Source organism: Molothrus aeneus, chromosome 3 (genome assembly GCF_037042795.1).
Source record: "Molothrus aeneus isolate 106 chromosome 3, BPBGC_Maene_1.0, whole genome shotgun sequence".
In the NCBI taxonomy this organism is placed as follows: Eukaryota; Metazoa; Chordata; class Aves; order Passeriformes; family Icteridae; genus Molothrus; species Molothrus aeneus.
In genome coordinates this window covers 45,764,771-45,780,967 of record NC_089648.1, presented here as the reverse complement: position 1 = coordinate 45,780,967, position 16,197 = coordinate 45,764,771, and the positions used below count along the sequence as shown (strand labels likewise).

The window sequence follows — 16,197 nt, the reverse complement described above, 5'->3', positions numbered from 1 at the left end:
CTACTAAAGGTCAGCCTAGCTATAGGAGGAAAGACATGTCATTTCTAGAGGTGTTTATGTGAGAACCTCAACTTACGATACTGTACAGGAATGTGAAGTTTATGTCCAGAGCAACTCCTTAATTATGGTGATAACCATGCAATGGACTTCTAGGAAGATATAGCCCTTGGAAACATGATTTATTCTGTGTATTTATTTCAGTATACTGAAAAGTTTGGAATCACAGAATCATAGAACGTGTAAGGTTGTAAGGGACCACAGTGAAGAATAATTATTTGGTTGTTGTCCTGTGGCTAAAACATGAAATCCTTGTGAGCACAGTAAACATTTTACTTTATAATCTTCTGTAAATGTTGCAAAACTTTGAAGTGTTTCTCACCTCTTTATCATTTTTCATGGAACTGGTGTTACATAGAAGCCGAATCTCTGGAAAAAAATCTTGTGTTTCTAAGGGGGCAGGCCTCAGTGACAGATACACAACAGGATTCCTTTGTGGAAATGGCACTATCTCAGGAAGCACCCATGTGACATATAGATCTGTTTGAGCTGAGTCACCCTATTAAAATAACAGACTTAATGAAAGAGGAAGGAAAGAATTTCTCTATTCATAATTATAGTAAGTGTGTATGAAAAGCTTGTTTTCTTTGACAAATTACAAAAACTGTTACAGGTATTAACTAGCATATGCCTAAATTGCAAACTGAAGCTTCATCTAGACATATTAGCTCCCCTTAAATTACCTGCTGTTAAATTAGAAGCTGTGCAGCTGTGGAATTCAGAGCTATTGATTTTACTCATTTTAACTACTTCTTTAAAGTAAGTTGTCTCCTTAGTTTTAGCTGCTTATTTCACAAACATTGTTACTCTCCATTTCATATCTACCAAAACATCCAGCAAAAGTGATGGTTGTTGCAGTTGTGTGAGAAGAGAAGCTACAGCTCAGCTAAAGCCCTGAGTCTCTGATTCCTCCCCATCGTGCCTAGAGGCATTGATGCTTTTCCAACTATAACAGTTTCACTCCAGTATCTAGTTCCTGCTCTGACATTGACATTTATGTCCATTTTGAGAAGTGTCACTGAAATCAGCTCCTTAGGTTTGCTAGTGTTTTCATAGATGTCTTGAGCTGCAGAATGAAGCAATAATTAAGATTTTAGTAAATCTTATGCTATTGAGTTAATCAAACAAGAAATACCTTTAGGAAAGGACTAAAAACTGAGAGATCTGTAGTAGAGTCCTGCAAAGGATCAACTGTTTTAGGCTGCTACTGCCATTCACCTTGCTAACTACTATATTTAAAGCCTTTAACAAAGCTAATAATAAAACAACCTGTATTTCTCATTATCACAGAAATGTTTGTGGAAAAATGTAGTTCTGCAAGTATGTGAAACAGTATTAATCTACTTAGCTTCATAAAGACTTGGAGGAGATTCAACTCCTCACCAATCCTGTCAAGGGATACATTTACATCATTTACACTTAATGGATTGTTAAGTCATTTCAGTAATAATGCTGAAGAGCAAGTAATGTGATGGAGTATTTCAAAACAGTCAGAATAACAGAAGAAAACCCTGTATAAAGCAGCTTTTCATTAGCAGGCTTGAAAGAATATATTATTTATGGAGATGAGAGCCTGTATATTTATTTTTACTCTCAAATATATCACCTGTCTAAACCCACATTTTCTACCTTGCACACAGCTGCTTTAAAGTTTCAGAAGAATTTTGTTCCAAGTTAAAAATTCCAATTTGAAGAATTTAATTCCACAGAAATAAGGTTTGTCTGAGAAGTCAGCCATAATTATTGTAAGCCATAATTACTGTAAGCTGCAAATGCATCCTGCTAGTTTTAGCTGAAAGGAACACAGAGTAGATGCTCAAAATCAAGCCAAGCAAGTCAATCTGATTTATTACTGCCTTGTTTCTTGGTATCAGTTCCTAAGAATTCAGAGTCTTAATCTATTAATTAAAAAAAAAAGGTATACTTTCACCAAAATATCATCTTAAGAAGTTCTTTAAATAGACTAAACACTATCTGTAGTAACAACAGCAATATTTTAAAGCTGCTACCCCAAAGGATCTGTAACTATTGAAACCTCAATCACAAATGAAAAAGCAAACTTGAGGAAAAAAATTATGAGAATGCTGGAAACCAGTGATGGACTAATAAACATTTTAGCACTAGACAGAAGGGCAAAAAGCTAAGTTGATTACGTTGAAAAAATAGATTGTTCCTTGATAGTTTCTATAAGTTTATCTACTAATTAATAAAAAAAGTCCTATTTTACCTCAGAAATGAGGGGCTACCTAATGAAATTAGTGGGGGAAAAGGAAGCATATTTGAAAAACCTGAATTATTTTTATCTTCCCTCTCTGTTCCAAAACAATAACTGCATGTTGACCCTCATCAGCCTTCAGATATACTATCTTCAGCACACGATGCTCATCATCACTGTCTTGTGTTAAAGGCAAGGCTTTAATTTCTTGTCCACTTTCAAACTCCCAGATTTTCACTGTTCCTACACAGGGATGACAAAAATGTAGAAAAGGGAATGAACTTTAAGCAATAACCTGTGCTGCAAATCCAGAATCTTAAGTAAGACCAAACAGGGAAAAGAGAAAGAAAGAGAAAATCCAATTTGAGATCAAGAGCTAGGTCACTGGTCTTTCAAAAATTGTAACTGTGTGTTTCTTAGCAAAGCAGCTGTAGGGCCAAAAACCTTAACAGAAAACACCACTACCCTCTCAATTTTTCCATCTTTTATTCCATGTCTATTTTTTTTGTGCAGCCCAGGATAAAAGATCTCTGCTTATCTTACTTACAGTTTCTGAATAACATTATCAGAGAGTAGAGTGTGGACTATCTGGCAGAAGACTTTGGGCTCTGAGTGACAGCAATGAGCAGAGGGGCCTGATTGCTGGATTTATCCCAGGGAGCTACTGGGGAGAAGGAGCTACAGAATTTTCTTAAGTAAAGCAATTAGTTATATGTGACTTTTCTTTTGTAAGACTTGACAACATTCACTTTCTGTTGTGGTCTTAAGATCCATGAAAGATGTTCCCAGGTAGAAACAAGAAATATTAGCCAATATGTGTGGGAAAGGCCATCATTTCCTCTTCATGTGAGGCAGCTTTCATAAGTTTCACATGTTTTAGAAATTCAGGTATGTCTTCATAACATTTTAACATTAACATTTTAATGTAAGAAAAATTATTCTTTCATGTTAACAGATTATAAAATTATTAAAGCTTCCTGCACAATTCAATGTGCACTTGTGTAGTGGAGAGGTCTGGTCACATTACCTAAAACTCACGCCCTTAATAACAGACATGAAAAGTACAGGAAACATCTCTGTCTATCTATCTATCTATCTATCTATCTATCTATCTATCTATCTATCTATCTATCTATCTATCTATCTTCTAGTGTTCAATTACTTCCAACACTGTAAAATTGAGCTTAGAGACTAGAAAATTTTAAAACTACCATTCTTCATCTGCAGCCATTTAGTTATACATCTAGGTCCTAAGTACTACAAGGGAAACAACTTTTCAGACCAAGAGCTTTGAAGACAGTCTTTCAAAGAGTAGTAGGCTAAAAAAGAACCAGAGCCCAAGCAGCTCAAAATCATGTTTCTGTGAACCACTTATCAAAGAGAACCCAACCAAGATCCACCCTGCCCTTCTACAGACTGACAGCTGTGCAATCAAAATTAATTCTGTCACTGAGACAGTCAAGGCAAAGAGTTCTGTCTGCTAATGTAATATGCCATAAAAAAAAAAAAGGTAATAAAAAGTAGTAAAGGTAAAAAAAAAAGGTAGTAATTCTTTAATTGCTTTACCATCACATGCCCCAGTAGCAAGATAAACCCCATTTCTTTCAATGGCTGCACAGGTCACCTCAGTATTCAGCCCATGTGCATCTTCTATTTGATATATTTGAGATCCTGTTTCTAGGTCCCAGACCTAAAAAAAAAAAAAAAAAATTAGTTATTTTTAATACATCCTCAAAACTGATCACACAATGTGTTCTAGTGTAATAGGAGAAATTATGGCCAATAGCAAAATTTTTTACTGAAATATCAGTGTATTTTTCCTGAAAATGTCCTTCTCTCTGGGAAGCCAACCAGGCAAGGGGAGGCTCTATTTTTTATGTATGCTATGATAAAGGTCCTTGTTAAGTCAGAGAGACTGATATTAAATATAAAGTGTTTTTACAGTTTGAAAGAAAAGAAATTTAACTAGAAAGAATTGAGTTATACTTTCTCTGCAGAATATACAAATGAGGCTTTTCATAAACATTTGGTCCAAAAACATAGAAACAACTATCTCTGATCATTATTGAATCCTTTTGGAAATTTAAGCAACACCTAACACCTTTTAATGAAATACCAGTACAAAATTTGGTCACTGTAGTGGGATGGCTCAGATGCAACTGGATTTGTCAAGTAGCTGCTGATTTCATATGTACTGATATCTGATTTTCTGTAGCACCAAGTGCTCCAAATTATCTTGTGATTGTAATAGTGTTGCAGCCATTGTGGTCTAAGGAAGGCAGGGTTTACAGCGACAATAACATCTTTGGAGGGAGTATAAACTGAACAAACCATTACACAAGCCTTCCTCCATAGAAATGCCACGCATCACCAACTGACCCAATAAAAGATGCTACCTCTCCCTACAGATTTTGCCATCTAATGTACCAACAGCTGGTGAAAACTACATGTTCTCAGTACCTCTTGTGATTATTGTAGAAAATGTATTGTAGATTATTGTAGATTACTGTATATTATTGTATTTATGTTAAAAAGAAAAGTTGAATCTTCTGAACCCAAATGAACCCATGACTACCACTTCTTTGGACCCCAAAAATAGCTACAAAAACAACACTTTGAATAAAAAATATTAGTAACTTATCAAATTTCTGGATAACTTATTCTGAATACAAAAGCTGAGACTTCTATTTTTCAGTATAAAGGGTGACAATTTACACTCACCTTTAGTATTGACTCAGTGCAAATGCTGAGAATCTGGTGAAAAGCCCTGTTGTAAAGCAGAACATTGAGGCTCCTCTCATGTGTCTGAGGCAACTCTTTTGAACCTTGTGTCACATTAGCTAGGGGATAAATATCAATGACATCTGAACCTGCACGAGGTGAGAGAAGTGAGAATACATACATTTTGAGCATAATTTTCCTGGAAATTAAAAGATTTCATGGAAACCATTGGGTTCATACGAGTTCTTCTGAAGAGGATACGGAATATTGTCTGTTTCTTGAGAATACATGTTCACTGATGCAGAAAACATTCTCACACCGTCCCCAAAAAGTACCAGTCAAACAATGGCCAAGTATTTAACTGTCTTACACAGTCCTCTACCCACCTTTGATGAGATTCACATCCTGACTGCAAATTAGGAGAAGCCATAAATCCCCCAGTTGCAGAGTTTGTTGGCCTGAAATGGAATGTACTGTAATACATAAAACTCTAACTGGGAGAGCTATCACTCAAATAAATTCTGGTTTCTGCTTTCTTAGAGATAAAGCAAACTGCAGGCAACGATGATCTCTTTCCAGTACCTTCTCTATACAGCACTGCAGTTGTGAATCGTGTTTTCCAAACACCTCCCAGTGCTCTTAGATCAGGGGTTGCAAAGGCAGAGGCAGACAGGGACAATAAGAAAAAAGAAAGGATAAGGTCTGTACAGTGCTCTCAAACCAGAGTGCATATGCAGTCTCTCATTGCAGCTCCAGTATCCCTGCCCTGGTATCCTGGTTGATCTACCAGCAGAGGAGCAGCAATGAGTCCAGAGCAAAGGAGGAAATTGCCTAATCCTTGGCATAAATCCAGGTCCAGAGGTCAGCAGCTTAGAAACAGGCACAGAAGGAAAGCTATGGCAATACTCAAATAAAGCATGAAGGTGAGCTGTGATTTATGAATGCTAGTGAATTACTAAGTGAAAATCTCCTCTGTGAAGCCAGGTACATAGTAATGAGAATGAATTCACTCAGTCTCTTGGCCTCTTCAGGGGCAGGGAAACATTCACTTAGGCTTTTAATGAAATCATTAACAGAGTCTAGGACCAGACTTTTACAAATATTCAGGCACTTATAGAACCATTGTTTATAAGGCAAATTACCTCATTTTGTCAAGGAGTAACCGGTATAAATTCCCGACATTGCTAAGCCTTGAAAATCTCACGAGCGTAAATTTGAAATGAGGACAGTATCTGTACCCTTTAGTGATTAAAAAATTCAGTAGAAACCTCAGGTCACTGAAAACAAAATGTTTCACATTTGTCTTCTCAGATCTGACAAGCTTTGTAAGCTTAAGCTTTGTGCCTTGTTCCTAATCCAAGGACAGAAAAAGCTGTCTCCAAAGACAATTACCTTATTTTTCTGGTACATGTCAGGTCTCAGAACATGTTCAAAGCTGTCTTTTTTGTGACTGCATCTCTGCGGCAGACAAACTGCGCTGATTTCAAGAGTCTCTGCCTTAGATATAAAAAGCTAACATCCTTAGTGACAAATGCAAAGCTCTGGTCCCTCAGAGGTGTCAGACTCCCTGCTACAAAGTCAGGAAACAGAGCCCAGAAACCCCAGGTTGAGCTCCCACAATATTTCATTCCTAATCAGTTGGGCAGTGCATCTGTTGACACCTCAGGTTGTAGGGCTGTCTTTAGCCACTGAATTAAATAAGGAGTTTGAATATACTTGGGAGGGCTCCACAGAGATTGAATGCTGCTGTTTTCATCTCCAAACAGGAGGCAGGTCCTAGAGGAATAGTTAGGGGGAGATCAATAACTTAACAGCTTTCAAGAAATTACAAGTCTATATAACAATCTCTGTAGTTTAATTTTGCTGTGGGAAGCTCACCTTGCCTTCAGAGAAGCCTTTCTCATTTCCTTTGGTTCCTGCTGTTAATTCCCATGCTGCATATTTTCATGCCATTTTCAATATTGAAATTGAATATATAACCCACTTTAAGACAGTCTTAATATGCAATTCCCTTGTCTCCCAGTATTCTGTATATTCTCATATACCTTACTCCTGTACTCAACTTCAGCTGTATTTAATCATAAAGAAAATTGGATTCTAAGAGAAGGGGCATGCTCTCACACACCAACTGCAATAACATACCTGTGAAAAGCAGGCCATGGTCATTGTCAAATACCATGGGAAAGGCATTCATCTCTTCTGGAGTCCCATGAGCTTCATAGAAGACCTGCAGTGGTGAAAGAGTCTGTATATCCCACACTCTAAAAACCTAGAGGAGGAGAGAGATGAGAAAATCTAGTGCTGTAGCCTGACTGGATTTTAAATTATTTGGTTTCTATGACATTAATATTATAGCCTCCAATGAAAATTACATTGTTAAAAATGGTACATCCCAAAATAAACAAGAAAAACAACAAAGGTATCTTTATTCCCATTTTACTAGGATAAAATGCACAGAAAGGCTGAATTTTGTAGTCTTCACCTGAGAAGCCCACAGCAGAACCAGATCTCATAAAAACTGATTCTACTCCTTAATGACAAGATGTCTCCATTGTGTGCCATACTTTTCTGTAACATACAGATAAATGCCAATGGTTTAAAAATTTGTATTTGAACTGGAGTATGAAATGATGTGCAGCAGTACAAAGATAAATTTCAGGGGATACTGGATAAAGAAATTCCTGAAACCTTTGACTGACAGCAAATGTTGGACCAAATCAGTATCAGAGCACACTGCATAAGCATTATTTTTATGCATATAAAGTTCTTGTGCTCTCCATAAGGAAATGCCATTGACCACAGTAAGGTCAATGGCATTTCCTTATGGAAATGGCACTCTAATGGCAATCTAATCCTGCAAGGAGCATTAGATGTATTTAGATGTATTTGTTCTTACCTTAAGGTTCAATGGAAAGCACAGCATCTGCTTTGAACTCTAGAATAATTGTATGTTAGCAGTGCTTTTCATCCTGCCTGATCAAAAGCTGTGTTGAACTTACTGCTATCCCATGCCAATTATTTTTTGTACTTCAAGAAATCATGACTTAATTTCTCATGGCCTTTAGTGTGGCCTTTAGATCCCATGGCCTTTAGTGTGGTGTATTTTTTGCAAGATAATTTTACTTTGCTCTCAAAAGTTATTCTGTCATTGCATCTGCCTGCAATTCAGCTTATTCAGCTGCCATAACTGGTGAATGGTATGTAGGCATTTGTGCAAGTTATTTTATTCATTCAATTGTACTATTATTATGGCTTCATGTTTAATTGGGACTTTAATACAAAGACACGTGTCGGTACAACATCAACACTCTCATCAATACTCTCAGTGTTGTGGGCCTTGACAAAAGTCACAACCTGATTTTAAAGGATGTTACAGTGGATCCACCAGAATTCTGAAAAGGAAGGGAAGAAAAGGAACAGATACATCAGTCAGTGTTTAAACAAATCACCTGCGGCACCAGAGAGAAATTCGTACATGAGTGTTTCAGAATGTTAAGTAGAAGAGAATTTCTCCTTAAAATTTTGTTTGTTTTCAGGAAAACTCAAAAAGAAAGGACTCTAAACAACTTTTTACTGAGAATAAATTTTCCCTGAGACAGTACTGAGTCAAAAGAACCATGTCCATCACATTCCTCTGATTGACTTCTGATTACATTTCAGAGTTTACTCAGACATGCAATTTCTAAAGCCTACAAAGAGCAAAACAGTCATTGAGAAGCCTTGAAACAGGAAATCTATTTCAATAGGAAAAAATCATGATGCCCTTTATCCAGCTGAACAATAGACCAGCAAAAATTGAAAGAAGGATCGATGATGAGAATTGAGAAAGTTAGGGCAATATCATAGGTGGATCTCCAAGGTCAATTTTGATACACTCACAATTAGAGCATGTAAAACAGGGGTAAGAGCTGAAAATTAAGTAAAAGTAGGTATGTGTGGAGATACTACAGTCAGATGAAAATAATAAGTCACTGAATAAAGATAAACCTTCCCATAAGCATTACCCAGATATGTTACAGTGTTAGTCAAATTACACAAAACAAAAATGAAGAAAGACAATTCTAATAGTGTAATGGACTATTCAAGTTCAATTGGTCAAAAAGTGAGACATAGGTTTGATATAATATCAAGGCAATAAAAAGAAGATGTTTTTATAGCACAAGAGCATATAAGTGAGAGCTTCCTGTGCTATATCTTGCTGCTTGTTCAGCTGTTAAGGCTAGTAGCACATTAAGAAAATACAGTCACTTAAAGTGACAGCACAAAACCTGGATACATTGTAGCATTCATAAATCTCCTCCCTGCCTTATGGCTGCCTTCTTTTCGCAGCCCGTGGGCCGGGATGGGGAGATTACACAAACCACCGTTCCACATGAGTAACTCCCACACAGGGCATCACCAGCGCGGCCGCAAGACACAGTGTCGGTGCTGCTCATCCACATCAGCCACAGACTGTGCATGAAGCCATGCATGAAGAGAGGCAACAAAAGGCATGCTTTTTTAGAAATTAGCAAGTGGCTAGGGGCAGTTGCCTTAGGAGTGTTGTGTTAATACTAACTTTACTGTCCTACTTATTTATTGAAGATTTTCCCACAGCAGCCTGACAAATACCAGGAATCCCTGAAAACCTCTGAGAGCATATTCTTGATGGCAAAGTGCTTTTGGACTGTGTCTTCTGAAATGCAAAATACAGACTACATACAAGCAAACAAAACATATTAGGGAGGAGAAGGAATGTGGAAAGAAGGCGCTTCAAGTGCTATTGGAAACAACAACTTCAACTTTATAGGGAAAGCTGAGCTGTACTTCCAGCAACATTATTTCTGTAACAGTAGCTTACTTAGTTGTTGGCAGAATTGGCTTTGACCCATAGACAGACTTTTTTAAGAGTTAGCAGAGCAGGGATACCTGCCTGTGTTCCCACATAGTGACCAGCCTTCTCCACACAGTTGGTATCTGGCACACAGGGGCATTCAAGGAATGCATACTGCATCTATTTCCTCCATCTTGGCTGCAACAGCCCCAGAAAACCACTTTATTATCCCCTCCAGGATTGCAATATGGAACAGTTCCCTCTGTTCTCAGGGGCTCTTCTTGTGTCATTCATTTTTCAACCCAATGGCAAAATCACATAGTTACAGATGGAATTTCCACAGACACTGATAAAAAATTGGGAACCAAATCCCCCCAGAGTTCAGTGGGACTTCTTGCCACTGGGACCCACTCTGAGCCTTCTGACATCCCCTGAAAAATGTACATGCCTATATTTGCGCTCATAAACATTTTCCTCTTGAGCATGACCTTCCTTCATGCCCTAAAACTCAGAACATAGAAAAAAGTCTGAGCAATCTTTTCCATTGGCTCTGAAGCCTTTGTTTTATGAGCATGTAAAACTAGTAACACACCTCTCTTCTATTTTTGTCAATACACTCAAAGACAGACAGAAGACAAAAGATTCATTCTTAGCAATTAAAATGTGAAGAGCAGAGGGAAATAGAAAAAATATGAGAAATAAGGCCAGAAAAATTGGTAAATAAATTTTTACTTGTTCTCACTACAATAAAATACAGGCTTGGGAACACTTATCTCTTGCCAGGTTTCTATGAAGACACTACTGTGGGAACATGCTTTGACTTTGGAAGAAGCAAATCCTGTTCTCCTTTCTGTCTGCAATTTACTGAGATAGATAAGGACTAAAGAAGTTCAGCTTTTGCCCCTTCCCCTTCCCCCATCAAAACATAATCCCTTCCAGTTTCTGCTAGTTAAGAATAAGTGACTTCAAAACACTGTTCTATGGGAAATATCTCAGTAAGTCTCTAGAGAAAACAGAAACTTTCTTTTAGTTCTTCCAAACTCACATTCTGATGATACTTTTTGAAAGTTAAAGAATATTTGTTTTCTGAAGAAGTCAACTTTCCTCAGTTTTACAGAATGGTGATACTGAAAGCTTTTAAAAAGACTTATGAAAAAACATTCATGCAGGAAAATCCAAAATCCAACCACTTTCACGGGGCAGAAAGAAGTTGTGCTAGCCACAGTATTCACTGTAGGCATAGGCAGGAAGAGTGAGGACCAATTGAGGTGGATTTTTTGTTGAAGCATTTCGTTTATCTGCTCCTATTTGCTACCCTGTTCACTTGTTTGAGAGGGTCATTTAAGGCTCCATGGTCTAAATGAAATAATTCACAAAATCATATAGAACGTCGGAGGCCTCAAAGACAAAAATCACCAGGCATGAATGTCAAACTGCAGTTCTGCTGACTGTGTTACTTAAGTTATCTGCAGAGAGTGCCTATATGTGTCTTGTGATCCCTGAAGGTGATCCTGCAAGGTGCTACAACTCCCTGTCACAGTAAGAAGATTTAGGAAAAAAATGGATGTCCATGGGATTACTTGTGAGGTTAAGGCAAGGAGGATTTAGTTCTAATCACATTAATGCAATGTGGTGCAGCAGCCAGTACTATATCTACTGCCTTACTGAGATAGCAACTTGACAAAGTTCAAAATTATGAGGATTTCAAATCACATTCTCAGATAATACCATTAATGGGGTAGTATATAAAATTACTCACTTTTCCCAAACCTGAAGGGCTGCTGGAAAGAAATCAAACCCTTGTATGCAGTAGTGAGTCTAATTACATAGTAATGAGCCTGAAGGATATTTACTGGGTGCTGCTATTGAGAGGGTGTAAAATCTCTGCATGTCTTGTCTCTGTACTGTGTACAGGATGTGCTGACAATAGACATTCCTGATCCCTGCTGCAAAGACAAAATAACACTCAACACTTCTGGAGAACAGCTTCTGTGGATATGTAGATGGTGTGGGGATCAGAAACAGGAAACTAGAGGTATAGAACAGAGGTGGCTGCCCATGGATACCTGAATCAGGAGAGTTAAAAACCAGTCATTTTTCTCCTATCAATCTTCAACCAATCTTAGAATGATTATCTCACCTTAGACAAAGTTTTTGAAGTAATTTTACTTTTTCACGGAATAACAATTGTTACTGGAGGGGGCTTTGGAGATAAACCTTGTCTTATACCATGGTTCACATAGAGCAAGGCCATGTCCAAATGGATTTGAAATATCTCCAAGGACAGAGATTCCACAACCTGTCTGGGCATCCTGTGTCTGTGCTTGGTCTCCCTCACAATAAAGAAATGTTTCTTTCTTTAGAAGAAAGAATCTCCTGTTTAAGTATTCATTATCTGGTCACTGGGAGTCACTGAAAAGATCCTGGTGCCATCTTCTTTACACTCTCCCTTCCAATATTTATCTATATGAAAGAGATCTCCCTTGAGACTTCTGTAGGTTTTTGTAGTGTTTGGGCTTTTTTTGTTTGTTTGTTTGTTTGGTTTATTTTATTTTTGGACTATCTAAGGCACAGAGTGATTTGAATATTAGAAAATGGGACAGGAAATTACAGAAAATTGAGTATCTTACATGGAAAGTCTGAAGAATATTCAGTGCTATTGAAGGATTATGCAATATAAGAGAAGAATAAAATTCTTAATATCTGGGAGAAACAAACAAACCAAAGAGAATAAAGGCACAGCAATAAGGAAACTTTGGTTTCAAAGCTGTAAACAAAAAATGTGTCTGATATAGATGTGGCCACAACATTTTTGTGAAGGATGACTGGAACAGATTTCCCAAGTGCCTCTTTTTCAAATTATCTAGATTAAATTTAATACTGTTATACAGTACATTCCAGTAATGGCCGTGATTAGCAATGGTTTGACATAAATTAAGCAGTGTGTTTCCAGCCCAGTTGCTCTCATTTTTCAGGAAGACAAATGACTGTACTATAAATATATCCTTGTAACAATATCATGTGCTTTCAAAACTGGTTAGACAGACAGTCACACTAACAGGCACTGATAAAATCACCTGCTCAGCTCCAGACTGACAAAGACACTTATGACTTCCCACAGGGATATCACCCAGCCGATATTAAGCAGATCAGGAGACAGAGGACAGGAGACTGATAACATCAAGGCTTGAGTAAATTTGCAAAAGTCAGAAAATGAAAAAACTAATAACATATCTTACTCCCCTTTATCTTCTCTGAAATGCTAAAAATCTACCCTTAGTTTGTGTAAGAGTAAAGCTAACGTGTACAACAGAGCTACTTTAGGATAGGCAAATTTTAGCAAGGAAATGTCTATGTGGTTGCATCATGTTGGCTGCATTAGATTTTAAAGAAATTATGAATGGAATGAAGCTCTCCCATGCCCCGGAATGAAGATATGAGAAATTCCTACTTATTGCACTACTCTCCTGCCATGTGTAAATGTGTGTATTGCTCTTTAGCTACCAAAAATGAAATTGCTTTTAAAAAGAAAAAACCCAAAAGAACAATGATTTCACTTGTTTAAAACAAGGGGCTTGTGCTTACAAATGATACTGTACAGTGTTTTAAAGACTGGGAATATAGTCCTTATATTAGCCCTATTGATCATCAAACAAAACTTTTAATGAATTGAAGCCTGGAGGTTGAAATGTTGTTCACTCAGGTGGTCTAAATCAACCAAACCCACCACTGGAGATGTTGAGAGACAATGTCAATGAGACACCTGGTGAAGTAAATTTTGGCTTTCTGATTTCCGCTGACAACTCAAGTAGGCAAGACACGAAGTTGTAGCCTCCACTGTTCAAGTTGTGAATCCCTACTCTGCACTGAGAGAGAGTGGCTGTCACTGCTTCCCAGCCTTTCAGTACAAGAGCTATTCCTCTTGGAACAGCTCTTGTCAGTCTGGAATAGCTGGTCAGGTCTGGTCTCTGCCATTAGCCTTAACCTCCTTGTTTCCACAGAGTGTAAGATCATCCTTCAGATAATGGCCGGCTTCCTGCCACATCTCCAGGCTTAATAGCCCCTGTGCCTACAAGTGGGTTTTTTTCCCTTGATGCTTCCTGAATGCATTCAATCAGTTCTGTAATATGAAAAAAAATGAAGTAATAAATGCTTCTTGATGCAGGATGAAAATAAGAATGGGCAAACTATAGAGAGACAGGGGCAATGAAGGACCGAGTCACATGAAGGAGAGGAAAACAATCAACACAGAAGAGATTTCCTATGCAGTATTCTTCTATCTGTGCTGAAGCATCAAGTCAGTTTTCCATTATTTCTTTACCCCATGGACTATTATCATATTACCATACACCCTGTAACAGTAATTATTCTGTTTATTGGGCCCAACAGGAAAAAAAAAAAAACCCAAGCAACTATAGCAATTTCTATTAACTTAGAGTACTGGTAGTTGTAGAAAAATTCATTAGTGGCGGATCAAGTATCTTTATACAGGACAATCTTGCCTTGCCTGCCTGAAACATCAAACTGATGTCATAATTCATTGTCTATTGAGTGTGTCTTGAAGCATCTGAGCATGCTGCTTAGCTGAAATTCCAAATCCATAGTCGGCTTTTTTAAAAGGAATTAATGTATTCTACCAGCATTTTTTGTCAATAAAAAAGATGTTGCTTCAGTGCTTGAATAAGCCATATTATTTTACTTTGCAGAGAAAAGGTGTAAAATAGTTCTAACAGTATAAAATAATCACTCATTCTTTTTTTTATAGCTCCCACATGATAAATATCAATGGTATTACAATCATAAATCTAGAGATAGGCTTTGGCAGTCATCTTAGAAAAAATGTTTCCTGAAAATTGCTTTAGTGGCTTCTTCAGAATAATTCCAATCAAAGAGTTATATACATTTGCATTTACAGTCATATACATATGCTTTTACTTTTATGCCAATAATCTAATCTATGCCTATATCATGATGATACTTTGCAGAGTCCATGTATTATGTGCAGACCTGAGTCTGTATTTTGATACAATGGCACTAGGGATGAGTTAATACCTTCAGACAAATTTAGAAGTAATTACTTTTTGGAAATATTTTCAACCAAAATGAAAGTCAAGACAGACACACTCTAAGTGTAAGTAATTGTGATGGATGTAGTTCATGTTGGTCTGTGGTATATAATTTAACACACAGTTGTGATTGTGGGAAATCTCAACACAAGATTCAGAGAATGTTCCTATGATTAGGAACACACAGATCAATATTTACATAGATCAATATCAGATCTTCTTGTAAATTCACCTAACTGAACTGCTGAAGAAAATGACATGGCTGTGGACTACAGCTCTAACTGTACCTATGCAAACTGTTATCTCCAAGGTATTTACAAACTGGAAGATCAGAACAAACTTGTTTCCATGAATATTATATTCCAAAGCAAGTTCAGCAACACAGAAATATGAAAATTCCTGCCTTGGCCCTCCCCTCTACTTCAATGTCACTACTATGAAAATATTAATTCATATGACTGAAAGTCATACAGAAATTATATACAGTTCAATGCCTCTGCCTAATTTTTATGTTATAAACCCAAAAAACTAAGTTGAATTTTTGTGACAGGAGAAATTGAAAATTTTTAATAGCTGCCTGACAACTTCTTACTAATAATTAGTCCTATCAAGAAATCCTTATAATGTTGGAGCAAACAAAATGCTTATGTGCTGGAATAGTTAAAGAAATCTTCATTTTCTTAAATAGAATGATTGTTTGAATTCAAATTCTAAAATAGTTCCTTAATTGTTGTGGTAATTTTTTTTTTTGTGGCTCAGGACAACTTGTTTTCAGTTAGATTAAATATCACAGAGGTTGTAGATATATTTCTTTAATGCTTTCCAGAAAGCTGTATTGCATAGTGCCCAAAATGCCAAAGAGTAAATCAAGAAGTCTGCTCCAAGAAGACGACAGCTCTGCTCAGATGTTTCTTCTGCTGACAAAAGCAGAAATGATCTAGTAAAGCATACTAGTTTTGACTGGGGTAGAATTAATTTTCTTCCCAGTGGCTGGTATGGGGCTGTGTTTTGGATTTGTGCTGAACACAGGTTGATAATATAGAGAGACTTTTGTTATTGCTGAGCTGGGCTTGCACAAAGCCAAGGTCTGCTGAGTGATCTGTACTTTTGGAATCTACCTCACAAATTTGATGCCTCCCTTCCCTTCTCCTGGGATCTACTCTCTTTTTCATGATATGTTCAGACTGTTAGAGTTAAGAATCTTCTAAACTAGCTCTTCCACTATAATACAAATCTCCTATGATCTCTAATTATTTTCACTAGTGCTGCAAACCACAGTTTCAGATTTGTTAATTTTTACATCTCTGTATAAACCACAATATATA

General features: G+C 37.1%; 1 protein-coding gene across 1 annotated transcript in view; it reads right to left on the bottom strand.

Annotated features, from left to right (window-relative positions):
- The window catches only part of WDR64 (WD repeat domain 64), a 55,349-nt gene that overhangs the window by 16,702 nt on the left and 22,450 nt on the right, over window positions 1-16,197 (bottom strand). The window contains exons 11-15 of the mRNA XM_066545676.1: window positions 7,136-7,262; window positions 4,994-5,142; window positions 3,839-3,962; window positions 2,346-2,515; window positions 380-556 (exon numbers count right to left, since the gene is read on the bottom strand). Coding sequence (XP_066401773.1) covers window positions 380-556; window positions 2,346-2,515; window positions 3,839-3,962; window positions 4,994-5,142; window positions 7,136-7,262 — 747 coding nt within the window. The remainder of the gene's footprint in view (window positions 1-379; window positions 557-2,345; window positions 2,516-3,838; window positions 3,963-4,993; window positions 5,143-7,135; window positions 7,263-16,197) is intronic.